The following is a 26,577-nucleotide window of genomic DNA, read 5'->3' on the forward strand; positions in this document are numbered from 1 at the left end:
TTCAGTGCTATCTGGGTTCCAAAAGCATTACATTACCTTCTGTAACAATAACTGAGTCTTGTTACACAAATATTTTTGAGAAACAGAAATTATTATTAGACATATACTTAGTCACATTTATTTCACATAACATGAACCTAACATTAAGAAATATTTCACATACATTCATTCACATACATCTCAACAACAAAATATTTTAAAGTATGTACAAGTGTATCTTAACATGCAAAGTGCATTTTAAACATTGTAGATATGAGTCATAAAATATCATAAAAATGTGATAGTGTTCAGTATGCATGCATATATACAGTAGAAATTTGACATAGAAAAATATGTAAGGCAGTATAAATGACAAGAAAGGCATAGATAAAGCTTTGCCTACAATTCATAGCTTTGTTATTTATACATAATTAAAACTTGATGTTAAACAAATCTTAAAAACTCCATTAATTGCTTTGACCTCAGTCTGAAGTGATTTTAAATAGTGTTGTCTATTGTTTGAGGCTTAACTTCATTACAGTCATAGGTTCTGACTGAGCTTCCCTTAGAATATAGCACAGACTTTTGAGAAACCACAAACTTGACAGTCAGTGCTATTTTATTTAGATTGTTTTTTCTTTTTATTTTGCCAGGTAAGGCAAAACTTCCATTCATCCATTTTCTAATAGCTTTATCCAATACAGGATTCTGGGGGAGCCAGAGCCTATTCCAGCAAGCAAGGGCAACTGGATAAAAACTCACAGCAACATGGGGAGATCATACAAACTCCTCCAATATAGCAACACAGGTTCGGAAATAAACCCAGAGCCTGAACACTATGAGTCAGCAATGCTAACCACTGTGCCACTGTGCCAGCCAGCTGTACAGTAACATGTAACAATTTAAAAAGCACACCAAGGGCTTGAAAAAGAAGCTTGGTAAGTCCTTCTGACTAAGGGTTGCAACAAAACAAAAACAGAAAAAAACAGAAGCAGTGAAACTTCAAACTGCTTCGAATCTTTAAAGATGGGTCAAACAGCTGGCCAAACTATTACCACTTCACCAAATGTTTGGATGTTGAACATTCATTTGTTAGGAACTTCTGTATCAAATGTTTGGCAACTACATTCTATTCATCTATGCAGGTTACTATTAATACTGTTCTTTCAGCTATAGTATACAATTTAATTTACAATTATACAAAGTTGTTTTATGAAATTTCTTGCAGTATTATGAGTTTCTTTGTAGCATTTTGGTTATTGTTATGGTTTTGTTTTTTCTCTAACTGCAAAATTAAACAGCTTCAGTGTTGTCTAAAAAGTAGGAAAGTAGTACCTTATCTCTGAAAGCTAATAATGGATTTTTTAAAAACTTTTATAGCATAATATGGAACCACTTATCTTTTATCAACTGGCAGTTGTAAATCTGCAAACATACCACACAACATGAAGAACACTTGCGATAATATAATGTTAAAATGTTTTTTATTCTTTATGTACTACATCTTTTCTATAAGACATCAGTTTGAAATTTGCAGTTAGTAATTGTGACAGCAAGGTAGCATTGATTTATAGATTTGGCAAACGAAAGGAATCTTTGTAGTTTCTAGCAACCGCTGCTTTGTAGATAGGAATCCTGTTTTCACTAGTATTTCACTTAAATAATTTAGTAACAACAATGACAAGAGAATTATCAGTCATTATTTTGAAATGAGGTTCACTTATATATTGTATGTTATATTTGCCCTTTCAGAATACTGATGCTAAAGGTTTGGCTTAAAAAGTCTGTCAGGTGTCCTTATCTCTTGTGAACTAACAAGATATAACATTCTAGTTAGAATTATAATAAAAACAAGCAAACATAAAACTACTTCACTTTGGGCTTGTTTTACTTATGTAAACATTTTTATATATGTATACCTTTATTTTAAATGAGACAATATTCCACAAAACATTTAATATTAATATGTTTATATTATATTATAATGCACCAAATGTTTGCATGTAGAATACTGGGTACTTTGTAATTGAATTAGTAGATGTTTTATAATTTGCTAAACCAGATTTTTTAATTCTTTTAATTTACCTTTATATGATTATATTTTTATTGCACAGTAGGTTATATTCTTCATATTGTAATTATTATAATTTGCAATGACATTATTTATAGTGCTACAAGGATACCATATTACATGATGAAATTGAACATTGTATTACCCCGCAATGAAAACTTGAGAAAAAATAAAATCGATCTAATCAATAATTATTAATAAAAATCTTTAATGACCAAATAAGCAACATCAGCTACTGTAAATGGCAAAATTATTTTTGTAATCTTTCTTATATTTTAATAATACCTAGAACTAAGAAAAAACAGAAGAAAGTTTACATGAAATTGCTCCAGAATTTGACTTTGTCACACACACAAAATTCTTAGTGACATTAAGGAATTGCAAAATCATTATCCCATTATCATATCATTAATCATTATCACAAAGCTATTTACAACAATTTCAGTTTCTAAAATGTATACCAAGTATCAAAACAAACTTACCATTCTATTTAAACATGCAGGTTTTTAATAAAAAAAGACTGATTGTTGACAATGTTGGTGAAAATAAAAAAAAAATGGAAGAAATAGAAAGGAACCAGTTTGCCCTACTTATCAAAGAAATACATCTTTGTGCAATGAGTGTTCGGGAGAAAGACACTGACATTAGGAGACATTTCTAGTTATAATGATAGTCCATTATCAGGGGTGCACCTTGCCAAAATCAGTGGAGAGGTCGAAATGTGATAGTCTGACCAGAAGTGCATAGTTCCTACAAAATTATCACTTATTGTGATTAATGGAAACCTGATTGAATGGTGCTTCATTGATCCAGGCCTGGGACACCACACGCTGTTCTCTGGGCTCAATTTGATGTGATAACATTCCTGTAGGACAAATTACTCATGAAATTGTTTTTCTTGCATGATGAAAATGTGACATTTATGCTATGGATGCCATACTCACAAGATTTGAGCCCTACTGAAAATATCTAGGATGAACTGCAATGATAAGCATTTACAGCTCAGAGACTACTAAAGATGCATATGCTTGTGCAAAGCATACATCGTAGATGTATAACTTGTATGGCTTTTAACGCTAACTACATACAGTAGTAGTCTGTGATTTTCAAAGTATATTTCCTTACTGATGAAAATCAGAGGTGTTAGTCTTTGAAGCTGACATTCCAAATGAGAATAACCATAATTAATTTACCTTGTCATGTCTTTTCTGAAAAATGTTACAACAGAATAGATTATTTTCCTGATAATGTTGTGAATCTGTTGCAGTAAAAGTGATTAGTTCCTTTTGATGATCAGTATACCTGAAAATAATGTTGCGGTCACACATTGTCAGACTGTTTTTTTTTTCTTCAGAATTTCAACATACACCATACATAAGCCACTTCTTTTTTGTTTACAAAGGCTGCACACCTACATTTCCATAACATGTTGATAATAAAATGAAAGAAAACATATATAGATTTAGCATATTAAAAAAAAAGCATGGAAAATATATTTTAATCTATTATTTATAGAAATGCAACTATACAACTTTATTCACAGTTCATTGTGTTTTTAACTCTACTGCATTAAAGGCACTCAATCATAATATTGTGACATTAAAAATACATAATAGTTTGCACATTTTATGCACAGATATAAAATACAGCTACAGTGGTCATATCTGCTGGCTAAACATCATCTTCCATTGTGCTATACTGACTCATTAGTGTATTTTCAACATAAAATAATATATACATAGTATAAATATATATTTATCAGTAGCTATACTGAATGTATATAGAAAATCAAATTAAAAACAATAATTTACAGCAGAAATTTCTGATTGTCATGCATCATTTAAAATTACTTATTTACAGCAGTGCAAAATACAGTTTTAATTTACTTATTAAGTTTATAGCCTCAAAATTAAATTAGATGACACAAAGTTGTCCCTATTAAAGATTTCTACCAGGAGCTACCAGGTACAAATATTTCAAATTAGATTAATAGTTGAAAACATTGTTTCTGAGGACCCCGTTTCTTACAAATAAAAAACCTATAGTGATTTAAGTAAAAGTAAATAAAATTAACAACAGTAATAATCAGAAATTTGACACATAAATCATTCAAAATGTTCAATGTTACTCCTAAATTTTGTGTATATATTGTATAAACATGCACTTTACTTGTTTCCTTTGTCATCACCGATAATTTTAAACTTCTTGTTTCATATATTAATCTTTGCAACTGTTTTTTTTTTTTTAAATCTGAGTCTGTAGCCTTCTTTAACTAAATTGTCAAACTGATTGTTAACAACTAAGGACAAATGGAAACTTAAAACATACAGTAAAACTAGCACAGTTCACCAAATAAATCAGATGTCATGTCTGCACATGATATAAAAAGTAAAAAATGAACAGTATGTTTAAACTATATGCAGTTTAAATAATGGAAATATACCTTTATAGTTTTTCTGCTCTTGATGCTCTTCCGACAGAGATCCCTGAGTTTAGTTCTAGGATTACTGTTTTATGTTTTTTCACTGTTATAAATAGAATACACAAGACTAATTTACTAAGGCACTTAACAAGGTAGATACAAAAGCAGATGACAGCATCCCTGAAGGAATCCTTTTTCACTTCAATGTAGTTTGCTGCTCTAGCACCTCCAGGTAATCAGGCTCAGTGTGTAAATTGGCTTTAAGCTCAAAATACTCATTTTTAGTTTGTTCTACTGTGACTTTTCTTGGCCTGGTGTACATGATTGTCTCCATTAATTTCAATTCTTTGTGTCTACCGTGACCATGGACTTCAACAGCTGGTTGAAGCTGAGATATATTTTTTCTGAGGTATTCCGTGATGCTTAGCTGCTGGAGTTCCCTTTCTCTTTCAAAAATGTTTCTATATAATGAATCTGCATCCCCAAGAGTAACAAATTCAGGTGGGTATTCAGTAAGAGCTCTGAATTTCCTATTAGGTCCAGTCATAGGTGATTCATTCTCTTTTTCCAGAATACGTCTACAAACATTCTTAGAATCATTTAGATCAAATTCATCTTGTTCTTGTTCTTTTAGATGTACATTATAAGTTGGACTTCTGCAAACCTGTACCATGGGGTTATGTGTTGGTTCATTGCACAATGTAGCTCCAGGCCTCTGAGACATGTGATGGGTGGTTCTTTGCCCAAACATACTGTAATGGAGGTGTACAGGACTATTTTCCCTTGGTTGATCATCTGTTTGCTTCTTCTTTGACCTCCGTCGACGATGCAAAACTAGAACAACCAGTCCGGCTGCACAGAAAACAATCATAAGAAAGACAATCAACAGTCCAAGGATTAATACAGAAAGAGGAACAGCATCTGTGAAGGACATAAAAAGGTTTCCTGCAGTGCTTGTGGTTGTTGCTGATGTGGTTACTCCTCCGTTATTATCATGAGTTGGCAATGAATAAAATGTTACCAAGCCTGGACACAACAGCTCATTTCTTAGGAATCTCAAATCAGTTTTTGCAACTTTTCTTGGAGAATGACACAACATTGTACCAACTATTGTATCCTTATTGAGTTTCTCAATCCATTGCTTAAGACCAACCAAATCACAAGAACAATCCCATGGGTTATCTTCCAGATAAATCCGTTCTAAAGAATCAAGGTGGTCCAACACATTACTCACTGGTAAATGCATGAAAAGGTTTTTTCTGAGATCTAATTCAGCAAGTGGCATGCTGTGAAAAATCAGAGGTGGTAGTGTTTGAAGGCGATTGTTGTTTAAGGAAAGTAGCTTTAGATTTGGCATTGTGCTAAACGTTCCAGAAAGTATCTCTTTGATCATGTTATATTCCAGATACAAATACTCAATGTTGTAGAGTCCAGCAAACATGCCTGGTGATAGCCTTGTAAGTTTATTGCCATTTAAATATAACTTTTTCAAATGGCGTAAACTGAGAAAAGTTTCATCATCAATATTTTCAATTTGGTTGTTTGCCAAATTGAGGAATTTTAAGCTCCCATACTCTACAAAATCATATTGTAAAAGATTCTGAATCATGTTGCCAGTTAATACAAGCTCTCTTGGGCTTTCATGTGGTAATCCAAGATCTGATATCCTTTGAATGCCTTTGTCCTGACAATGGATCAAGAGTCCAATCGTTGGATGTTTATGGCAAGGACACTGTTTAAGGCATGCTACCCCTGGGACAAGAGCTGGTGTTGTACCATCACCTTGTGTGAGGTTTTGAATAGGTATAACTTTTGAAGATGGGGTTATTGCCATAGTTGATGTCTTTGAAAGTTTCTCCAAATCTATTTCAGCATGGGATGGACACAAAATTTCCCTTTTTACCCTACTTAAAATACTGCCTTTAAGTTGCATAGGGCTGTTGCAAACAACTTCTCCAATTGCAGATTTGAAACGCATGTTTTCTATCCATATTTTAAGTGGCAATATTTCACAGTCACAAAACCATTCATTATCTTCCACCAACAGCTCCATGATGCCCCCTATATGCTCCAGGAAACCAACATATGGTAGTGTTTTCAGGTGATTTCCTCGAAGATCCAAATGGGTCAATGGCAAAAATCGAAAAATGTTACTTGGAAGAAATTCAAGTGAATTGTCATTCAAAATAAGAACTTTGAGTCGAATGAGCTTGCTAAATGCCCCATATTCAATCACACTGATAAAGTTAGTGTCAGCCTGAAGGTACTCCAAATTAACCAAACCATGAAATGTGTCCTCTTTTAAAATCACTATAAAGTTACTGTTTATATGCAATTTCTTCAGGGAACCAAGTGCACTAAAAACTCCAGGTTCCAGTTCTTGAATGCTATTAGTGCCAAGATGGAGTGAGACAGCATTCTTAAGGTGTTCCATTTCATCAGGATGTAGTTCTACTATGTCATTCTTATAGAGAGTAAGGTGGAAAGGTGTGTCTGGTGGCACTTTAACTTGAGTTACTTTGCTAATGTTTCTTTCCTCACAGTTTATGTACAGGACACCATCTTTTTCTTCACAAGTGCACAAAGCATCACAAAATCCTTTGGAAAATGCCTTGTTTGGCTGGATATTTTGGAAATTAGCGACAGCAATAGATAAACATATAAGTATAATGCAGGTGAACATTTTCTGACTTCTAGTGTATCTGCAATGAAAGAAAGAAAGATTTTTTTAATTGTTTCATATTAAAGACTTTGGTACATGTGTTCCTCTTTCAAATGTTTAATCAGAATAAGAGATTTTACAGCAGGATATCAGAAACACCACAAATAAAAGAAGACCATTCAGCTCATTATGCTCATTTTGTTCTTTTGTTTCTTTACAAACCCATCGGCAGTACGTGATTATGTTGGGATCAATCCCCCTAATCATAAATTCCCTAGAAATACCACTGCGACAAAAGCAAAATGTTGAAATACCGCGATGAGAAAAAAAAAACTTAAAACTGCCAATTAAAAACAGGGAACATATGCAAACTTAGCATAGACATGCATAAACTAAATAGCTTAACTGCAAACAAACCCAGAACTCTTCTTCCCCTGTGAGGCACAGTACTACCATGCCACAATGTTGCCAAATTGTTCTATTCTTCAGTTATATATAACATATATATATATAAATTCATTATAGAGCAAAGAAAAAAGCACCGGGCATCACAACAAGCATGAATCTATAAATGCTTTATGTTTTTGAAAAACAATATGACTGTTGCACAAGCATTACATCACTTCAGTAGTGAGAGTGTTGACTGGTCACTGGTGATCAGGTGAGGTTACCCTGTTGAACGTCATGCCTTGTGCCATCAGTATGTTGGAGGCTGGACTAAGACATCTCAGGTGCACTTGCCAGTAGTAGGGTTATGTCCTCATTAGCAAAACATCATGGTTTTGTGCAGACCACGATGATGGATGTCATTCAGTGTGGCTACTAATTGATCTGTAAAAGAAACCGTTTGATTGGGAGGGACAAGAGTGACTCTTTTTATTTTACATTTTATGTGGGGCAATTCAGTGCATTGTGCAGCCCGTAAGACTAGATATTGATAACATATTGTCTTAAAAACCTAACTGATTAAAACCGCATTAATCTGATATTCTATTCTTATTCTTTGAAAACTTTAATTTCCTTTGCGAACTTACAAAAAATGTGAAAATACAGAAAAGACCTTAGACAGGATTCAGAATTACATAATATGATGCCACAAGCCTTTGCATGGTTCTAAGCATGGTGCATGTATATGTATTGAATAATTTGCATAATAAGTAATAGGTTTAAAATAGCTTCAGAACTGAGGTGAAATTACACAAATTTATTTTTTATGTATATTTAATTAAATATAACCAGTACTTACTGTAACTAGTAATTTTCAGCATTCATTTTAATTTAAATTATTCATTATTATTAAAATTCCCTAACTCACACAATTTGCAGTTAATTAATAGTTTAATCACAGACATTTTACAGGAACTTACTTTTAAAGCTATTCCACAGCAAAAAAAAAAGATTATTCCAATTTCTGTCTTTTAATACACGCCTGGAAACCTTAAAACATTTTATGAAATAGCTAAAATATAAAGGGCATATAAAGGGCATCCTGATGTTTGCCAGAAATAGTTTTTAACTAGGTTTATATTAATTGCATTCCCTGCTGCTTTATAAACGGACATGCACTTTTCCCTCCATTTATTTTACTATGTCACAAAAGCTTAAAATAATGAGAAGAAAACAGAAACAAGTATTTGTTAAAAGCACAAGATGTACAAGTAATGGTATATTACTTTCTATATTAATGGTATATTAAAGACTTTTTTAAAAATCTGCATAGGGTGATAATATGAAGATGGATCTGTTTTTACTTAAACGAGAAATCATTTATTAAAATATTTTATTTTTATGAAAATCAAAATTCAAAATAGAAGCTAAATAATATGTTCTATATACGGTATACAAGTAAATATTGCTTAAGGATATGAGTTGTAATGAACTTTCCTATTTTTGTAACACCTAGGGGTTATGACACAAAGCAACTGAATGTGAAAACCTGAACTTATAAAAAAATCTACATTTAGCTTTACTGATCGTATTACAGTATTTATATATATAACTAATTAGTTACATCATATTAACTGAATAGAACTCCTACCTAAAATGGTTAATTGAATTAAAGTTTTTTCTTCTGTATTAATACAATTTGGGTTTATTACATCACAGAATGAACATGTCTGACTGATTCAAAGACAACTTCTGTGTCTGTCACCAGAGAGAGCTCAATATTTCCATCTCACTATAAACAATTTTGCAGTGGCATCTATTTGTTTTAAAACATCTGGAAAAGTTTTAAGATTTGTATAGTTATACAGAAAAGAAACATGAAGTACAGTAAAAGATTGAAGTTTGAGACTATAATGTATATATTGTAAAGTTTGGCAGAAACGTATTTTTTAAATTAAATTTATTATTTGTTAAATTAAAAATTTGTTAAAAAAAACTGGTGTTAAATACTTTATTTCTGTACTTAAATATGAAGAAATAATGAAACTGAACACTAAAGTAATAAAATTATTCTAGAAGTTTACAGCACCATTAAATGTAGGAGATCTAGAATTTACTATATAAACCTATACAACAGTGTTCAGTCATGTTCTTCATATTCTCCCAATTGCAATAACTTTGGGTAACCTTGTTTTCTTGATTTATTATTGTAATAGAATTGCTGTAAATAAATAAAAAATGATAGCATACTGCAATGTATCAATTATCTAGTGAGTTATCAATAAAACACCAAGATTATTAATCTGATAAACAGACTGCATCTCCACTTTTTTTTCTGTATTACATCTTTACCATGTAGCCAAGGGACTGTAGATCTGTTTAAGCAATTGTCCTTTCAAGCAAATAAAACAGGCTAATTCAACAGCAGGCATTTACTGAGCTTACAAGTAGCCATATTAACCAAATTAGTGAACTGTAGAAATTCCTAACAAGAACCGCAAATCCAACACAATAAAAAAACGGATCTTCCCTATAAGCCTGTAATAGAAATGTTTTTAAAAACTGCAAACAACAGACACATATATTGTGATGCAAAATATAACGTGCTATATCAGAAACTAGATACAAGTTCTATTAACTTTAACTTAAAAGTTAAGTTGTAAAGAAGAAGTCCAAAATCACTTTATCAAATATAATATATAATGCACATTTGTAAAGTATATAACTTTAGCTTTTGAAACTCACATAATGCTGTAAGTTCCGTGTTTTGTAATACTTGTTATTTTTCCTTGGAAATGCATATGCATTTAAAGTTGATCTGCAACACAGCTACAATACCAAAGTAAAAGTAAAATCTTACCTACTGTAGAGTTTAAATGGAAAATATCAATATTAAAAGACTTTCAAAAGATACAGCTGTCAGAGATGCTAACCATTTATTATGCCACAAAGTAAAAATGACACAACATAATGGACAGAGTGCCAGTTTTTTTTTTTTAATCGGAATATGCCTCTTTTAGGTCCGCACTGTTGAATCCATCTCCAATTGTGCAGACATTAAGCTACACTACATATAGATGTTCTCCTGCTGAAAGCCATTATGATCATGTTGTATAACTGAATAAAAGCATGATGAATATCCAATATACAAAAATAACTGAATTTAAAAAGCACAATACAAAAATGCAATCGGTGTTACAGGTGTCATACATACAGATGCAGCCATTCAAAATGCGCGGGCGATACCGCATTATTTTCTGGTACGCTGTACGCAGTCTACCGCGAGTTACCGGTAAATACCGCGAGTTACCGTAAGTTCTCCTATAATACCGCAAGCAAAATAATAGTATCCGGAATTTCCGCAAGGTGGAGCTAATAAAGCTCAACCTCTCATGTTTGAGCTGTCGCCATCAAAGTCTTTAACGAAGATATTATTAATAGTATTAATAATGAATGACCTTGGACAAGCTGTAAGTGTAAACTCAAAGTATTGCCCTGGTCAACATTCTTTTTTTCATTGACCGTCTTTGTAAAAGTAACACCACAGCATTTCGCAATCACGCATTTGTTTCCAATCATGCAAAGTACAGTGATTCACCATGCCTTTCACATGCTCATAAAAGAGATTGATTTAGGAACATAAACATATTACCGTATGCAAACTGTACTGTATACAGTATGTATATGTATATTTAATGTCTTAACTGTGCCCGTTTAAGTATTGAATATTCATATCTAATTTTACCACTGAAGGGAAATCTTAGTAGCTGAGCATAAAAAGAATAGGAGCATACTGCAACGCGTGTGAAGGCCATAAACGATATTAATTTTGGAACATAAACATACAGTATATAGCTGGTCTTGGTACTTTAAAGAAAAAAATACACACCAGTATTCCATTTCTCCCTAAACATTTTAAGCTTCGAAGTCTTTAACTAACGTGATACCGGAGTCAACAAGCATACTTTTAGAATTTGATTAAAAGGGAATATAATATGGAATCGCGTATCTAAAGAATTTAATAACGGTATGATTATATTCGTGTACTGCGACAGGGCTGTGTAAGGCTGTTTCGCCTCCCTGTTCATGCGAGTTGTATCCTACTTGTAGCCTACTGGTCTAGGTGCGTGACTAACAACGCACAGATTGTGTGTTCGAATCCAGCTGGTGCTGGACTTTTCTTTTAACAAACATTTCTTCGAAAAAATAGAATAGCGATATTATTGACGATCAATTGACTTTTATATTTCAAAATATCGCAACATGATCGATTCTAAGTCATTTTTGATAACAATGAATAGTCACCTTCTTCCTTTCTGACAGCGGTTCCTGCTTCTATTGTGTGTGTGTGTGCAACAGAGTAAATTTTTATAGAGAAATGGAGGCTGGACAGTATGCGTTACAATATAAACATTTATATTGATTTAAATCGTGTTCTGATTTAAATCGCAAACGCGTGTTTAATTATGTGTTTTTTAATCATAATCAGGCTAATGCATTTCTACATTTTCTGTATGAACCAGCTTAGAGGTTCATACAGAAAGACAGCTTGTGTTTAAATTGAGTGTAAGGTAATTTGACTTACACTCAATTCCCTTACACAAAGCAGAAGGGAAATCTTCTGCCCCTTATGCAAAACCAAACCCTCCTCCCATCCTAGTTTACCCTCTTTATCATCCTCAAAATCTACCTCGATTTTCAACTTAAAGCATTACTGCTTACTGGGTTTTTGAGGGGTAAGTGTATTTCGCTGGAAATCTCGCCTGCTTCCACTACTGTACTCAACCCCCTCTCTCCCGGAGTGCTGGCTGTGACGAATTAAACCGATTTCACAGGCATTCAAAGTAGGAAGTACAGTGTTAAGTGGTAGCTGGGCTACTCCCTCAATAGAATCGCTTTAACATGCTAATGCGTTGGTTTAACAGTACGCTGGGCAAACGTTCCGAGGTCAAATTCTTCCAGCACGGGGGTACCTTTAAAGCGGAGACGACGGCACCGAAACTTTTTGGCGTGCCTTCTCTTTAAAGCCCTGGCCAAATATGAAGACAGTACGTACAGTTATAATTCAAACGGAATTAAAAACTACAGATCCCAGTTACCATGGTGGTGCTTGTGATCATTGCGTTTAACCAACGAAACAGGGCGAAAAATCAGTCACATGACTTTGGGGCAGAGTTTCGAAAGTCCCTTAAATACATTGAGCACAGCTTTCTCACCACTTAAGATTGCTTTTGATACCATCCTTACACAAAGCAGAAGGGAAATCTTAGTGCCTGAGCATAAAAAGAATAGGAGCATACTGCAACGCGTGTGAAGTCCATAAACGATATTAATTTTGGAACTTAAACATACAGTATATGGCTGGTCTCGGTACTTTAAAGAAAACATACACACCAGTATTCCATTTCTCCCTAAACATTTTAAGCATCGAAGTCTTTAACTAACGTGATACCGGAGTCAACAAGCATACTTTTAGAATTTGATTAAAAGGGAATATAATAAGGAATCGCGTATCTCAAGAAATTAATAACGATATAATTATATTCATGTTGCAAAAGAACTGCAACGGACATAAAAACTCCCTTGCTTTTAACAGAGCGTTCCATAATTTCTAACTACGAAAATGCCAGGTGAAAGGATTTGTAAACATTTTGTTAAAGCAAGTCAGTTTTTTCCGCAACACATAAAAGACATTTTTCCAAGAAAGTTTAGCCTTTGTCACTAATGAAACCACTAAATAAAGACATAAATATAGAAATCTTAAGATTTGTTTTATTTAATGTTGGTAGCAGGATGAACTGTCAGGTTGAGCTAAGTGTATATTTTGTCGCAGAGTTGCTGCAAGATGTTAACAGTGAAAAAGGTATTTAGAAATGAGTTATTTCAAGATGGAAATTTTCAGAATAATTGCAAATCTAGCAGGATAGAGAAAGCACAGAAAACTGGCAGTTAGATTGATCAGATTAGTATGAAAAGTCATTTAGCAAAGGGAATGAGAAGAGTGACAAACTAGTATACTTTAGATATTTTTTTCTGAACCAGGGAAAATCTGATCATGTTTCCCTATAACAATAATAAAAAAACTTTATTTGATATATCACCATTAAAGGTGGCATCTCAAAGCAATACAGTAGATGTAAAAACAGATAAAAGGACCACAGATTACAAAGTAAATGCATATAAGAAAGACAAGCAGTTAGAGGTGCTACCAAAATTAGAAAATGAAGCAGATACAGACACTAAGTCTTCTGAAAAGAAAGGTTCTGAGGTTAGATTTAAACTGGCCCTGGTGTGTCATAGTTCCATGGGATTCGATCACAGACCATGTGACATGGGAGTCAGGAAACTAACGCACAGCGCCACCGGATTTGATAACGCTATAAAAACGCTATAAAATAATGTGACTAGGCACAGAACAAGTTTACAGCACAGTACAATAATAAATGCTGACCATGACTTTAGAAGCATAAATTGCCTTACACTCAATTTAAACACAAGCTGTCTTTAGCCCTCTAAGCTGGTTCATACAGAAATGTAGAGATCCAGGCTCACAACACACAGCTTCATTAGCGAATACATATGTAGGACAACTAGAGAAGACGTTTTACAGAGGATAGATTTTTAGAAACATCCCATCAGTGACATCACTGAAGTCAACTCCTAAGTACTGTAACTGTCGTGTGGATAGTTTCACAAGAATCAGACAAAGGTTTAAGCATCGCTTGTTCTAGATAAAATTGCAAAAAAAAAAAAACAACAACCCATAATGTACTTCTTTGCGGCTCTGTTTGCCCAAATCATATATTCACAACGTGAAATCTAGAAAATAATATTACGTAACCAAAATCCGCAATATGGAAACAGAACCTGTGTAATTGTTGATAGATGAAGTACTCGTAACATTTTTACAAGACGAACTACAACATTTAAAAAATGACTTGTATGTACTTGATATCTCTAATCAATCCACGGCGACATTGTTAAAAGCAGAGTCCCAGCACAAAACGAAACTAAAACGCATACCATTTCGCGCTTCTTATTAGTTGCTCAAAAGTAATTTGACCGTATGAAATGCATAATATAAACCTAGAAACATATATGTGAGCAGTATTTACGCACTGTAGTATCGGTGTTAAGACATACCTCTCAAATACTGTAAATCAAGTTAAAAATATCTCAAGACCGATTCTGGTCATAATGAAACCATGTTTTGTGTATGTTTTCTTTAAAGTACCAAGACCAGCCATATACTGTATGTTTATGTTCCAAAATTAATATCGTTTATGGCCTTCACACGCGTTGCAGTATGCTCCTATTCTTTTTATGCTCAGCTACTAAGATTTCCCTTCAGTGGTAAAATTAGATATGAATATTCAATACTTAAACGGGCACAGTTAAGACATTAAATATACATATACATACTGTATACAGTACAGTTTTCATACGGTAATATGTTTATGTTCCTAAATCAATCTCTTTTATGAGCATGTGAAAGGCATGGTGAATCGATTCTCAAAAATTACTGTACTTTGCATGATTGGAAACAAATGCCTGATTGCGAAATGCTGTGGTGTTACTTTTACAAAGACGGTCAATGAAAAAAAGAATGTTGACCAGGGCAATACTTTGAGTTTACACTTACAGCTTGTCCAAGGTCATTCATTATTAATACTATTAGTAATATCTTCGTTAAAGACTTTGATGGCCACAGCTCAAACATTAGAGGTTGAGCTTTATTAGCTCCACCTTGCGGAAATTCCGGATACTATTATTTTGCTTGTCGTATTATAGGAGAATTTACGGTAACTCGCGGTATTTACCGGTAGCTTGCGGTAGACTGCGTACAGCGTACCGCAAAATAATGCGGTATCGCCCGCGCATTTTGAATGGCTGCATCTGTACACAGATCATACATAAACAATGCAGTAAAAAAATGTCTAATCAAAATACGGATTAAATTAATTGCTTTAACAAAGTCATATGGAAGGAAGTGAAGCAGGATGGGGGACAGAGAAAGTGATTGATGGGCCCAAATTTTCAATGCAGATATAATGCTATTACTTGGCTTTGATAACATAATGAGACTGTCAACTTCTGGTTATAATTTTGTAAATCATCCTGTAACTGACTTGTCTGTAAACTGTGAGCTATCATGCCATACAGTATATGACAGATTTACAGATCTGAACAGAGTGGTCGGTATACATTAATTGTCATGCATATGGAAATTTCTTCTTTATATCAACACACAAATCAAAGTTCCCATTGGACAATAGCATATCTGGATGCACTGCAGTGCCCAGGACTCAATGATCTAGAATTCAGTTTCTGATCTTAGTCTTCTATTTATTTAATTTCCAGATAAGCTTAAAGATGCACTTCATCATCTCATAGCTTGTTCAAGATACTGGACAATGTCCAGATATCCTAGTATCATTTAACACGCTATACGGTTTTCAGTAGTCCCTACTTTGAAATAAATGTTCATTGTAAGCCTATGTAAAGACTGGCGATGAAGATGTTGTAATAGAAGTGTGTAGCCTAAATTCAGCTAACTGGGAGTGTAACATTTTACTGAAAAGTGAGGGGGAAAAGTGACAAAATATGAACATCCTTTACAGTAGGTCTATATGTTTTAGAGGACATTATGTTTTTAATGTCCTGCAGTATAGTAAATTAAAATTCTAATTACTTTGCCTAAGAATCCGAATTTTGCCCAAGCTTACATGTTTCTTAAAAATACTTCCTAAAACAAATTTTCAAAATGATATATTGAAATGGTAAAGCAGCTGTTGTTAAATCCTAAACATTTCCTTTAGTTCCAGTTCCCTCTACAAACCAATCCCCATTTCCAATTCCAAAAATTGGAAAGTGAACCTGGAAATATGATCTGATTAGCTAAGATTTAACTTTGCTCCATAGAACTGTGAGGCAGCAGCACCCACCAACTGCTATACTAGCAGGCTACCCACATTGTAACAGTTCGTATTACAAATTTAGAACAGCTTTGCTTACACAATACTGAGCTCATTTTAAATGTGGAAAGAGGTCTCTGTTCCTCTGCCAAAAGTGAGCAAATATTTTAAAAGATACAAACCACCTATTCTATTTAATTTCAGCCAAACCCAGACAACATAATGAAAGCATAATAACCAAATAGTGAATTAAACTGCACATATTACCTCAAATTTAATCCAAACACTCCAAAGTGCAATGCAAATGTTAATGTAGCTATTGCAAGTAATCTTCAATTCTCCAGAAATCAACATTCCACTTGCACTCGACTGGTCTGTGATATGGACTATCTACTAAACATATTTTTTAATTGATACTCAAAAAGCTTTGAATGTAACTTAATTACTAACCTTTGCACATTTCCAGATGGGTTCTTCCAGCTCAATTCAATCGTATAGAAGAGATGGCCCATCTGTAAAATCTAATATCTTCAAAGGCATTTCTGATCTTATTTTGGTAGAAAACGACTTCTTCAGAACCTTCATTGACAGAATTTGATAGCAAGAAAGATGATTAAAAAAAGTTTCGAATAAATTATAATTATGGATTAATGATTCAGTTCAAAATAGCTAAACAAATTTCAAAACTCAAGTATTTAATCATTAGGTATACTGTAACAGTTTCCCTTTAGGCCTCTATAAAAAACACCACCTTCTACCTTGTGAATACCAGTACCTCCTAATTGTCTAAAGGCTTTATTTCTTAAGAGCATGACATTAAAAACTGCTCAACTTTACAGCTGCATGTTTGCTTGCAGCATTCCAATACCGCTCAAGCAGTGAAAACAAATAACCTGCTGCAAAGCTGCTTATTATGGAGAAAAAAATCTCAGTTACATTCCCAGATCATAATCATTAGCTTTCCCAGCTGCAAATAACTACAGGTGCAAAGAGACAATGTTCAGACACTCAAAACAACCTGCTGAAACATGAAACTAAGGAATTGTCTTCAGAGATGTTTATTGTCTGGCATACCTCAGGATAACACAAAACCTTCCATACAGCCAGAACTATATGGTGTACTGAGAAGAGAGCTAATATACAAAAAGAAATCATTTTCAGACCACCATGACAGCAGAACATGAACCCTGTACTGTGCACTTAATACTAAAGATAACGATTTGTGTGAAAAACAAATTAACAAAGTCCCTATTTGTCCTAACAAGGTCCCAAACCTGAATTTAAGAATAAAATATCCTTTGCGGGATGGTATTTCCCAAAGGCAGATGACCCCACCTGTTGCTTTAAACGAAAAAGGTTTTGTAAAGTAACAACTTCTTTCAACATCAGGTTTGCCCTCGCTAACAGCAGGCTTTCCAGCTATCGTTTGTTTGGTAAATATGGATTTACAAACTGCATTATTAACCAAACCATACGTTTTTTATTATTGTTATAGAGAAACATGATCAGATTTTCCCTGGTTCAGAAAAAAGACGATTAAAATCTGTAATCTTTCCACTTGTATGTCATCGGAAAATACAAGAAGTTTCTGCTTTGTGCTAAGACATTAACCAGTACAACCCCCCTCTCTGCGGGAGTGCTGGCTGTGACGAATTAAACCGGTTTCACAGGTATTTTCAAAGTAGGAAGTACAGTACTTACTAGTTAAAAAAGCTAGGCTCCTCAATGAAATCGCTTTAACATGCTAATGCATTGGTGTAACAGTCCGGGCATGGCAAGCTTCTGATGTCAAATCGACTCGATTGGAAGACAATGAACATATTCTAGCCCTAAATGAATTATAGCAAACATGGTTTACATAAAATACATTTTTCCAAGAAAGTTTATAATAATACGATCTATAGTTGAAATCTGAGCCTAAATAAAAAAAAGCATTTTCAGAGAGCAATCATGCTGTGTTTATGGAGAAAAAGCGATTAGGTTTATGAGCAATCTAATTACCTATTCACTTAAAACGCTATATAAAATAAAGTTTATTTAAAGATGAATGATAAGTGTCGCAGTTTAAATAATTTTCGTAGTTAGAAATTATGAAATGCTCTGTTAAAAGCAAGAGAGTTTTTATGTCCGTTGCAGTAAAAGAAAATGCCTGACAAAGTAGGGCTTAGACAGATTCCAAGTGCATTTTTGCAATTTATGTTGCAACAATGTACAGCATGTACTATTCTTGTGTTGCGGTACATGAATATAATTATATCGTTATTAATTCCATATTATATTCCCTTTTAATCAAATTCTAAAAGTATGCTTGTTGACTCCGGTATCACGTTAGTTCGATGACTTTGATGCTTAAAATGTTTAGGGAGAAATGGAATACTGGTGTGTATGTTTTCTTTAAAGTACCAAGACCAGCCATATACTGTATGTTTAAGTTCCAAAATTAATATCGTTTATGGCCTTCACACGCGTTACAGTATGCTCCTATTCTTTTTATGCTCAGGTACTAAGATTTCCCTTCAGTGGTAAAATTCCATATAAATATACAATACTTAAAATGGCACAGTTAAGACATTAAATATACATATACATACTGTATACAGTACAGTTTGCATACGGTAATATGTTTATGTTCCTAAATCAATCTCTTTTATGAGCATGTGAAAGGCATGGTGAATCGATTCTCAAAAATTACTGTACTTTGCATGATTGGAAACAAATGCGTGATTGCGAAATGCTGTGGTGTTACTTTTACAAAGACGGTCAATGAAAAAAATAATGTGGACCAGGGCAATACTTGTCCAAGGTCATTCATTATTAATACTATTAGTAATATCTTCGTAAAAGACTTTGATGGCGACAGCTCAAACATGAGAGGTTGAGCTTTATTAGCTCCACCTTGCGGAAATTCCAGATACTATTATTTTGCTTGCGGTATTATAGGAGAATTTGTGGTAACTAGCGGTATTTGCCGGTAACTCGCAGCGTATTTTTCTCAAATTAACCTAGAACAGTTCTTAAATATTTTTCTGTTATCTATCCCGCTTTCCTGTGCACACAAGATTGCCAGAATTCATAGTATGCATTTCTATGCTTTCCTGTGCTTACAACATTGGCATTGTTCCAAAATTACACACATTCTCCTATCTCTCTATTTGCTGGAGATAACTTTTTTAAAATACAATTGGTCACTTGTGTTCGTAGCAAACATTCCTATTGAATGGTACAGAATTACATTGTAGCTCTTGTGTCGACTCAAGTATTAGCACGTGCTGTATCGTAGTATGTAGGCTGTGTATTCGACATAAACTAATTTTCTTTAAATAGAAAATATGAAAACCCGTCCCAATTTTTCAGTGCACACAACAAAGTTCAGGGTTCATATGACGTACTGCCTGGCGGTGCTCCGCATACTACAACTGGTATGTGTACCACAGTTTGAGAACCACTGTCCTAGATTGACACAAGCATGACTGAGGTTGTACCAGGCATGACACTGTTAATGCACATGGAACTTTGTGCCTCACACTACATAGGCCCAGCTAATCTTCCTATTCTATTCTTGCCATACGTTATTGAATTGACCTTGTCCAACTCTAATATCTATTACTTCTTAAGCAGTTACTGGATTGACAATTACAGTTTTTCTGCTTATGGTTTTATTGGATGCTCCATATGGTGCACATCACACACTGTGGGATTGAACACCATAGTAATTTGTAAGTATGGTATTACTGTGCCTTTCTCTGGCCTTCCTTGAATGAACTCTAACAATAATAACATTATTATATGATTATAAATCAACCTAGAACATAGAACTAGACACATTTGGAACACTATAATAATCATAATAACACAATAATATATAATATTTTTTTTATAATAACATAATATAATAACCCACATAAAACTGCTCGTCCATATTTTGGGGGGTCCTTAGGGTGTTTCTTTAGGATTGAGCCAGCATTACTGACAGAATCCTCTAAGTTTGGGACTTTCCCCTAGCTACAGCACACATACATCTTAACAGTTTGAAAATTCTATGGAAGCACTGAAATCATTAATCATAAGTATTTTAGCATGTCTAAAGGTACTGCTAGATGAATGCTCATAAGCCTTGACTAACAAGATAGCCACCAGAGAGTGGATTCCATTAACCAACAGAATCAACGCAATGTAAGCACTCAGCACCTCTCTAAACGAAGACGTCTGCATCATGTCATCACCAAGTAAGATTATGGAAAGCATCTTTTGGGACCAAAAAGTAGTTATTTTGTATATGTAGTACTATTCAGTCGAAGAACATGTTTAAAGTATTGCAACTGGAATAACCTCCAGAGTGAAAAGTAAATGGTATTTATACCTGATACTGTACAACTTAAAAAAGCAATTTAAAGGATAATGTAACAGGGTTTATTCAAAGCCAGAAAAAAAAACCCACTTATTAAAGTCAACTCAAAACACAGTTTAAAATGCATGAACATTTGCTACGATAATTTTACAATGATACAATTCACCATGTATACAATGTATTCCTATAACTTCTTTATGTTTTAACTATGCTATCACTATGTTGTTATTCTTATTATTTAATTACACAGCTTTTTTTCTGAAGTGATTTCTGTGGTTTTCCCATGGATAGGAAAAAAAAAGAACAGTGATAGGACATCAGAGCCACTGGAATGCACAGTGGCAGAAATATACTGCAAAATTTAAAGTAACATCACTAATTGTACACAGTCACCTTTCCTTAAACAAAAATCATAGGTCTTTACTCAGCGCTTAGAACTAGATTATGTTCTGTATATGGAGCAAACTACCAAATACTTTCTATTTTATAAAAATTGCAGTTTCTTTGAATGCAAATGAAATGTTGTAAAAAGTTTTTATTATTGTTTTTGAAAACAGATTAAATCGTAACCAGTGCAAATATGAATATTTATGTAAATTACATGAATTCATACATTTTTTTAACTTATTTTGTCTGACTAAGAATACACTGAGCTGAGTTTTACTTCAACTCTTAAAAACATTTTGGCTAGATCTTTCTCAAAGAAATGTCAATGTAAATTAATCATATTTTGCTTCCTTTCACATGTATTTCTTACATACTCATTCACTAAGCAGGCTTTCAGGTTAAAATTCTTGTGCTTTTTGAAGGATACTACTGAGCTCAAGCCAGAACAGTCAGTCTATCCTATAGAACGTAATGCACTAGGACATGGATGTATTTTACCCAAGGATGTTTATAACTTTCTTTCAATAAAGAAATTATTCTATGAAATAGAAGCACTGTTCTAATTGTAATAAATAAGTTAATGAATGGAGTATGGGAAAATTTAAGTGACACAAATTGAGTAAGGGAATTTATCATATCACAAAAAGCAAACATACTGTAGATCAAATATTACATACACTCAAGACTTGATGTTTTATTGAATGACGTATGTTTTAAAAGTATATTATAGTACCAAACACAGCAATCAGATATATTTGTTGGATTAGAAGGTATTAATCAGTGGTCCCAGTCTACAGGATAAGAGCCTATTTTTGGCACAGAATCGGAATGAAGATCTGCAGGATCATTTGACCTCACCCACATGTCCTCTTTGATGTTTATAGTGGAGTTATTCAGCAAGCCATGCCAAAATAGGGATGCATATTTACTTTACTTTCATTGTGGGATACAAGTCAGGAGAAGAAAAACTGCTCACCACCAGCTGTGGCTGTCCACTACCTCAAATCATCTTCACAGGAAAAAGGTTAGAGCATCATAACTCTGCTGAATTACTAGAAAAGAATCTCTGAAGAACATGTGAAACATATGAACTATCCTAAATGAGCTAATTATACCCATATCCACAGACTTAATGCCAAGTTTATGTACCAGATATGAGCTACAATCTAGTACACCAGGACTGATGATCTCAACTACATAATTAAGTGGAACACTCTCTCCATACAAAAAGCATTGGATGTAAACACAAAAAATTAATCCCACAATTTGTTTACCAATGGTGTTTGTTCAATAATATACATAACTTAAATTTGTAATCGGAAATGGTTATTTTAAAAAAGCTCTGAATGTTGTACAGAAAACCATAATCCTTTGCCAACACAGCAAGTCTATGTTGAATATTTACAGAAACATTTTCAAAATATTTTAGATTACACTTGATGTATGTTTTCTTTAAGAAAATCGTAAAAAGTGTCGTTTTCATTTTGATTAGGAAAGATCGCATATTCATAAAGTTTTCTGGGTTTAGTGCCAAAAATCTGATGGCAGCACAGTGCTTTATTACTTTTTCGGTATCCATTGTGTATCTGGATTTAAAAATGAACCTTAATTTAAGTGTTTTATGATTTGTAAATCACTGCATAGTTCTTAATATTTCATTCAAAACACCAAACAAATCTGCTTTACACGGTACACATGAGGTTATTTAGTATGCATAAAAGGAAGCTAATTTTTAACACATCCACACCTGCTTTTTATTTGTTGTCTATTGGTTCTCTGTGCGAGAGCTTTTAAAATCTAAAGTCCGCAACGTGTGTGAAATTCTAGCTACCCCAATATAAATTTTAAAATCTGAAATGTAAAAATATTAATGTCAGAATTGGATACGTTAAAATATACCGTAGCAATAGCATTTGCAGAAGGTTGTTATTGTTATAGTCTGGGTTTAACAAACCAAGACAATCACACACAAGCTAGCCTTCACACGAAAACCCCAAGGCAACTATAACGTAGTGAATTCAGTAGTAAAAAACTTCAAAATCGTGCGTATTTCTATTATTTACGTCCACCAACATTTACCCAGTGTTCCTGAAAATCATCTGTTGACTGCCGATAATTTTCTGTATCCACTTTTCCTGGAGCTTAACCATCTGAATACTGTACTCAATCTCAAACACGTTTTAATGGTTTGTTTTTTATACATCAAACACGGGTTCTAAACAAAAACATAACGTAATTATTGAACAACAATTATTGTTAATTATGACAATAATAAGCACTGTTAATTACGACATGCATATTCTAATTGCGCAAGTCATAGTATGCAGCACTGCCACCTTTGTAGAAAAATGTATCATCAGTCATCTTAAGTTTTATTAGAAGTACGCTACCACTGTTGAAAGAAAAGTACATAATAAAACAATAGCTCTGGCACAAATTTTGCGTTCATTGTTTTGACTGCAATATTATTTTATTCAAAACGATAACAACACGAAACCATTTAGCGCTTATTACAGGTACAAATCATAATTAGCGAAGTGGATATTTAAAATACTTTGACAGGACCAGACTTGTTCTGCTGTGCAGCCATGACTACCGAAAATGTTAAATGTGAGCACACTATAAGATAACATGAGCTTTACGTTCCTGTCTCCGAATACACACTCCCCTTTTATCAGAAATTTGGGATTTTAAAAATACTTAAATGCGAGGTAAAGTAGGTATTCCAAAGAATATTGTCAGTTGGTCAGAATCCACGTAGGATACGATTTATACTTGTTTGTATTCGAATTTGCTAAAAAAAAAGTTCTCAAAGGAGATTTGTTTAAAAACTCCTTGATACCACGTTTTTTTTCCATCTTGGTTATTTATCCGTCAAATCCTGCATGGTTATGTAGTACCGTAGATTTCTATACCATCTTCAAATATCAAACTAGAATGAAAGGTACTATCAGTATCAGATGGAATTTACTAATGGTCACTTACCCACAATACAGAATAGGAAAAGTCTTTCGTCAATCCAAAATTGGCGTAAACCCTAAAAATATATAATTTCACACTTAAATAAAACTGAGAAAAATAACACTTTCAGCAGCTCTTCGAGTCGAGTAATATCTCGACAGGTGAAACAATCTGTAAAATCCAAAAGACCCTTACAAATGCTTACAACTACATCCGAGCTACACTGTAATTTCCCATTCTACTAAAAAATAATGGATTTAAGGTTTAGACATCCTGTCATAGTTTTCTTCTTAGTGCTGTCCGTTAATTGTTGATTAAGCTCACCTTTAGATACAGCGCTGAATTTAACACAGCAATCCTAAATCATTTTTTCTCTTAACACCCCCTTTCGATTCCTGTAACTGCAACTGCAAAATGTTGCTAGGTAAGCTTAAAGTACACTTCTTGGCTTCTGACTCAGCCTGTTAGCCTTGTTGTATTAGCATTCTGTCGAGTCGCACACTCATGGGAAAGAGAGAGCTCCACCTTTGGGTCGTGGGCTCCTCCTACCAAATAAAACACAGCTAATATGATTAAGGGTAGAATAGTATTTGGAGCCATGCCGCAGGTAACATGATATGCTTTGCATTTAGGAATGTACTTCAGGCTTGAAGGATTTATCATGTAAATTGAAATCATGTTCAGGCGATGTTTTTAATTAATTTTATGCTTATACAAACTAGAGCATACATAATTACTTTTTCACCTGTTGCACGTTATTATTTAAGTAAAGACTTGTAGTTAATATAATATAAGAACAAATCTAAATTAGTTTGGTTGTGTTATTAACTGAAATCATAATTAATGAAGATTTAAAATCAATCACGGCAGGACCAACTAATATTCCAGACTTTTATTTAGATACATTATGAATTCTTTTAATCTAGGAGTCCCTGAATCGAGTTCTTTAGAACTTATATTCATTTGTTACTTAATGAAAGCTAATTGAAAAATGAAAGAAGCACTCTTAAGTTGAAAGAGTTGTTTTTCTGGCTTGTTGATCACAATAAGGAGCCTTGCATTATTCTTTTGCTGTGTTTTATTATACCATACGTATTTTTAAAAATCATCTTGGAAGTGTTGATCTGTGAATGAAATGTTACAAGACATTTTTTTTTAATTTTTATTAATTTATTATTAACTTACTGTAGCAAGGTGATTAAATAAATTGCATAATCTTCAAGAACAAAGTATTTGCAATGAGTTAAAATAAAGATTTAAATTTAAATTTTGTTTTAAGTTGTGTAACCTAGTTATTGTAACATTAAAATAACTATATTTAGCACTAATTAGAATATAATTGTTAAAGTTAACAAATGTAGGTATTTCAGCCTTTAGAAATCACCATTTGATATTATTTTTTCTATAAAAATCAAGGGTTTATAACAAAATATGAATTGATGACATTTTCAAATTGTTAATCTATTTGAAGGAAGATGTATAAATCTTTAACACTGACAAACTTTTCCACTTAAAAAGTGCCTGGAGTAATGTGGTTAATTCTATCCAAACCTGTTGTTTAACATTTTTTTTCTTTGACGACAGAACTGCTGTATACTTTAAGATAATAAACATTTCTACTTGTGAACCCAGCAAAAATGCTGTATGTCAAAGCTACAGTACCTGACTATAGCATAATAAAAAACAAATACCATTCTAACATTGGTAGCTCTCCATTATGTAGAAAAATGAAGAATCAGCTAGTCTGTGCTGGAATCAGGTAGTCTCTGCTGTGCTAAGGGTAATATTATTAACCTTTGTAAAATCACAACTATATTACGCCTACTAAGTGGGCACTGTATAGTTACTTTATATGCCAGTTTTATGTGAATAAAAAAATAAAATATATGTTTTTAGGGCCATTGAATTTTTCAGCTTTTCAGATTAAAACCTGAAAATAGCTTTTTTCAAACAGGTGGAAATCAGGGATTTGTACTAGGACCACTGTTCTTAACTTATATAAGATAAAGATTCAGAATACTAAACTAATATGGTCTACAGATGATACTCAGTTTAATTAAGAGAATTATCAAAAACACTGTAAAAACAGCAAATGAAACAAATACATAAAAATTCAACACAGGGTAAACACTTTGTAAAATGTAGTAATACTTAATTTAGACAAGTGCAGGGTATTGCATGCAGGTAATTAAAACATAAATTATAAATACAATAGCTGATGTTCAAGGGGAACTGCAATACTATTTTTATATTTTAGGGTTAGAAAGAATTGCATTGATGAGTGCATTTCAAACCACAATGAAAGGAAAATGTGAACAGTAATGTGTAAAACCTCCAATTTATGTCACTAAATATATGACATTTCTGAGTATGCACAGCACCATATTCTGCTATTCAGAATGAGACAACCAAACTTCTGTTGAGGTGAAGCAGCCCTGTTACGTT

The 26,577-nt window shown here is 33.3% G+C and overlaps 1 protein-coding gene across 5 annotated transcripts; it reads right to left on the minus strand.

Annotated features, from left to right (window-relative positions):
• Nucleotides 1–2,238: 2,238 nt before the first annotated feature.
• On the minus strand, nucleotides 2,239–24,606 carry slitrk6 (SLIT and NTRK-like family, member 6). 5 transcript variants are annotated; one of them, XM_088603419.1, is made up of 4 exons: nucleotides 24,457–24,606; nucleotides 24,157–24,208; nucleotides 7,806–7,965; nucleotides 2,239–7,174 (listed from the first exon to the last, which is right to left on the minus strand). In XM_088603419.1, exon 4 carries the CDS (start codon nucleotides 7,153–7,155, stop codon nucleotides 4,669–4,671), a length of 2,487 nt encoding a protein of 828 aa, XP_088459545.1. In that variant the 5' UTR covers nucleotides 7,156–7,174; nucleotides 7,806–7,965; nucleotides 24,157–24,208; nucleotides 24,457–24,606; the 3' UTR covers nucleotides 2,239–4,668. The 5 variants fall into 5 exon arrangements, with proteins under 5 accessions (XP_088459545.1, XP_088459555.1, XP_088459564.1 ...); XM_088603429.1 differs by lacking the exon at nucleotides 24,157–24,208; XM_088603438.1 differs by lacking the exons at nucleotides 24,157–24,208; nucleotides 24,457–24,606 and adding an exon at nucleotides 16,887–17,032.
• Nucleotides 24,607–26,577: the final 1,971 nt, after the last annotated feature.

Source organism: Lepisosteus platostomus, chromosome 2, assembly GCF_059453375.1.
Source record: "Lepisosteus platostomus isolate fLepPlt1 chromosome 2, fLepPlt1.hap1, whole genome shotgun sequence".
Classification (NCBI taxonomy): domain Eukaryota; kingdom Metazoa; phylum Chordata; class Actinopteri; order Semionotiformes; family Lepisosteidae; genus Lepisosteus; species Lepisosteus platostomus.

What these genes read in the sequence shown, in the direction of transcription:
- slitrk6 (XM_088603444.1), bottom strand. Translation starts at nt 7,155, where the DNA reads ATGTTCACCTGCATTATACTTATATGTTTATCTATTGCTGTCGCTAAT.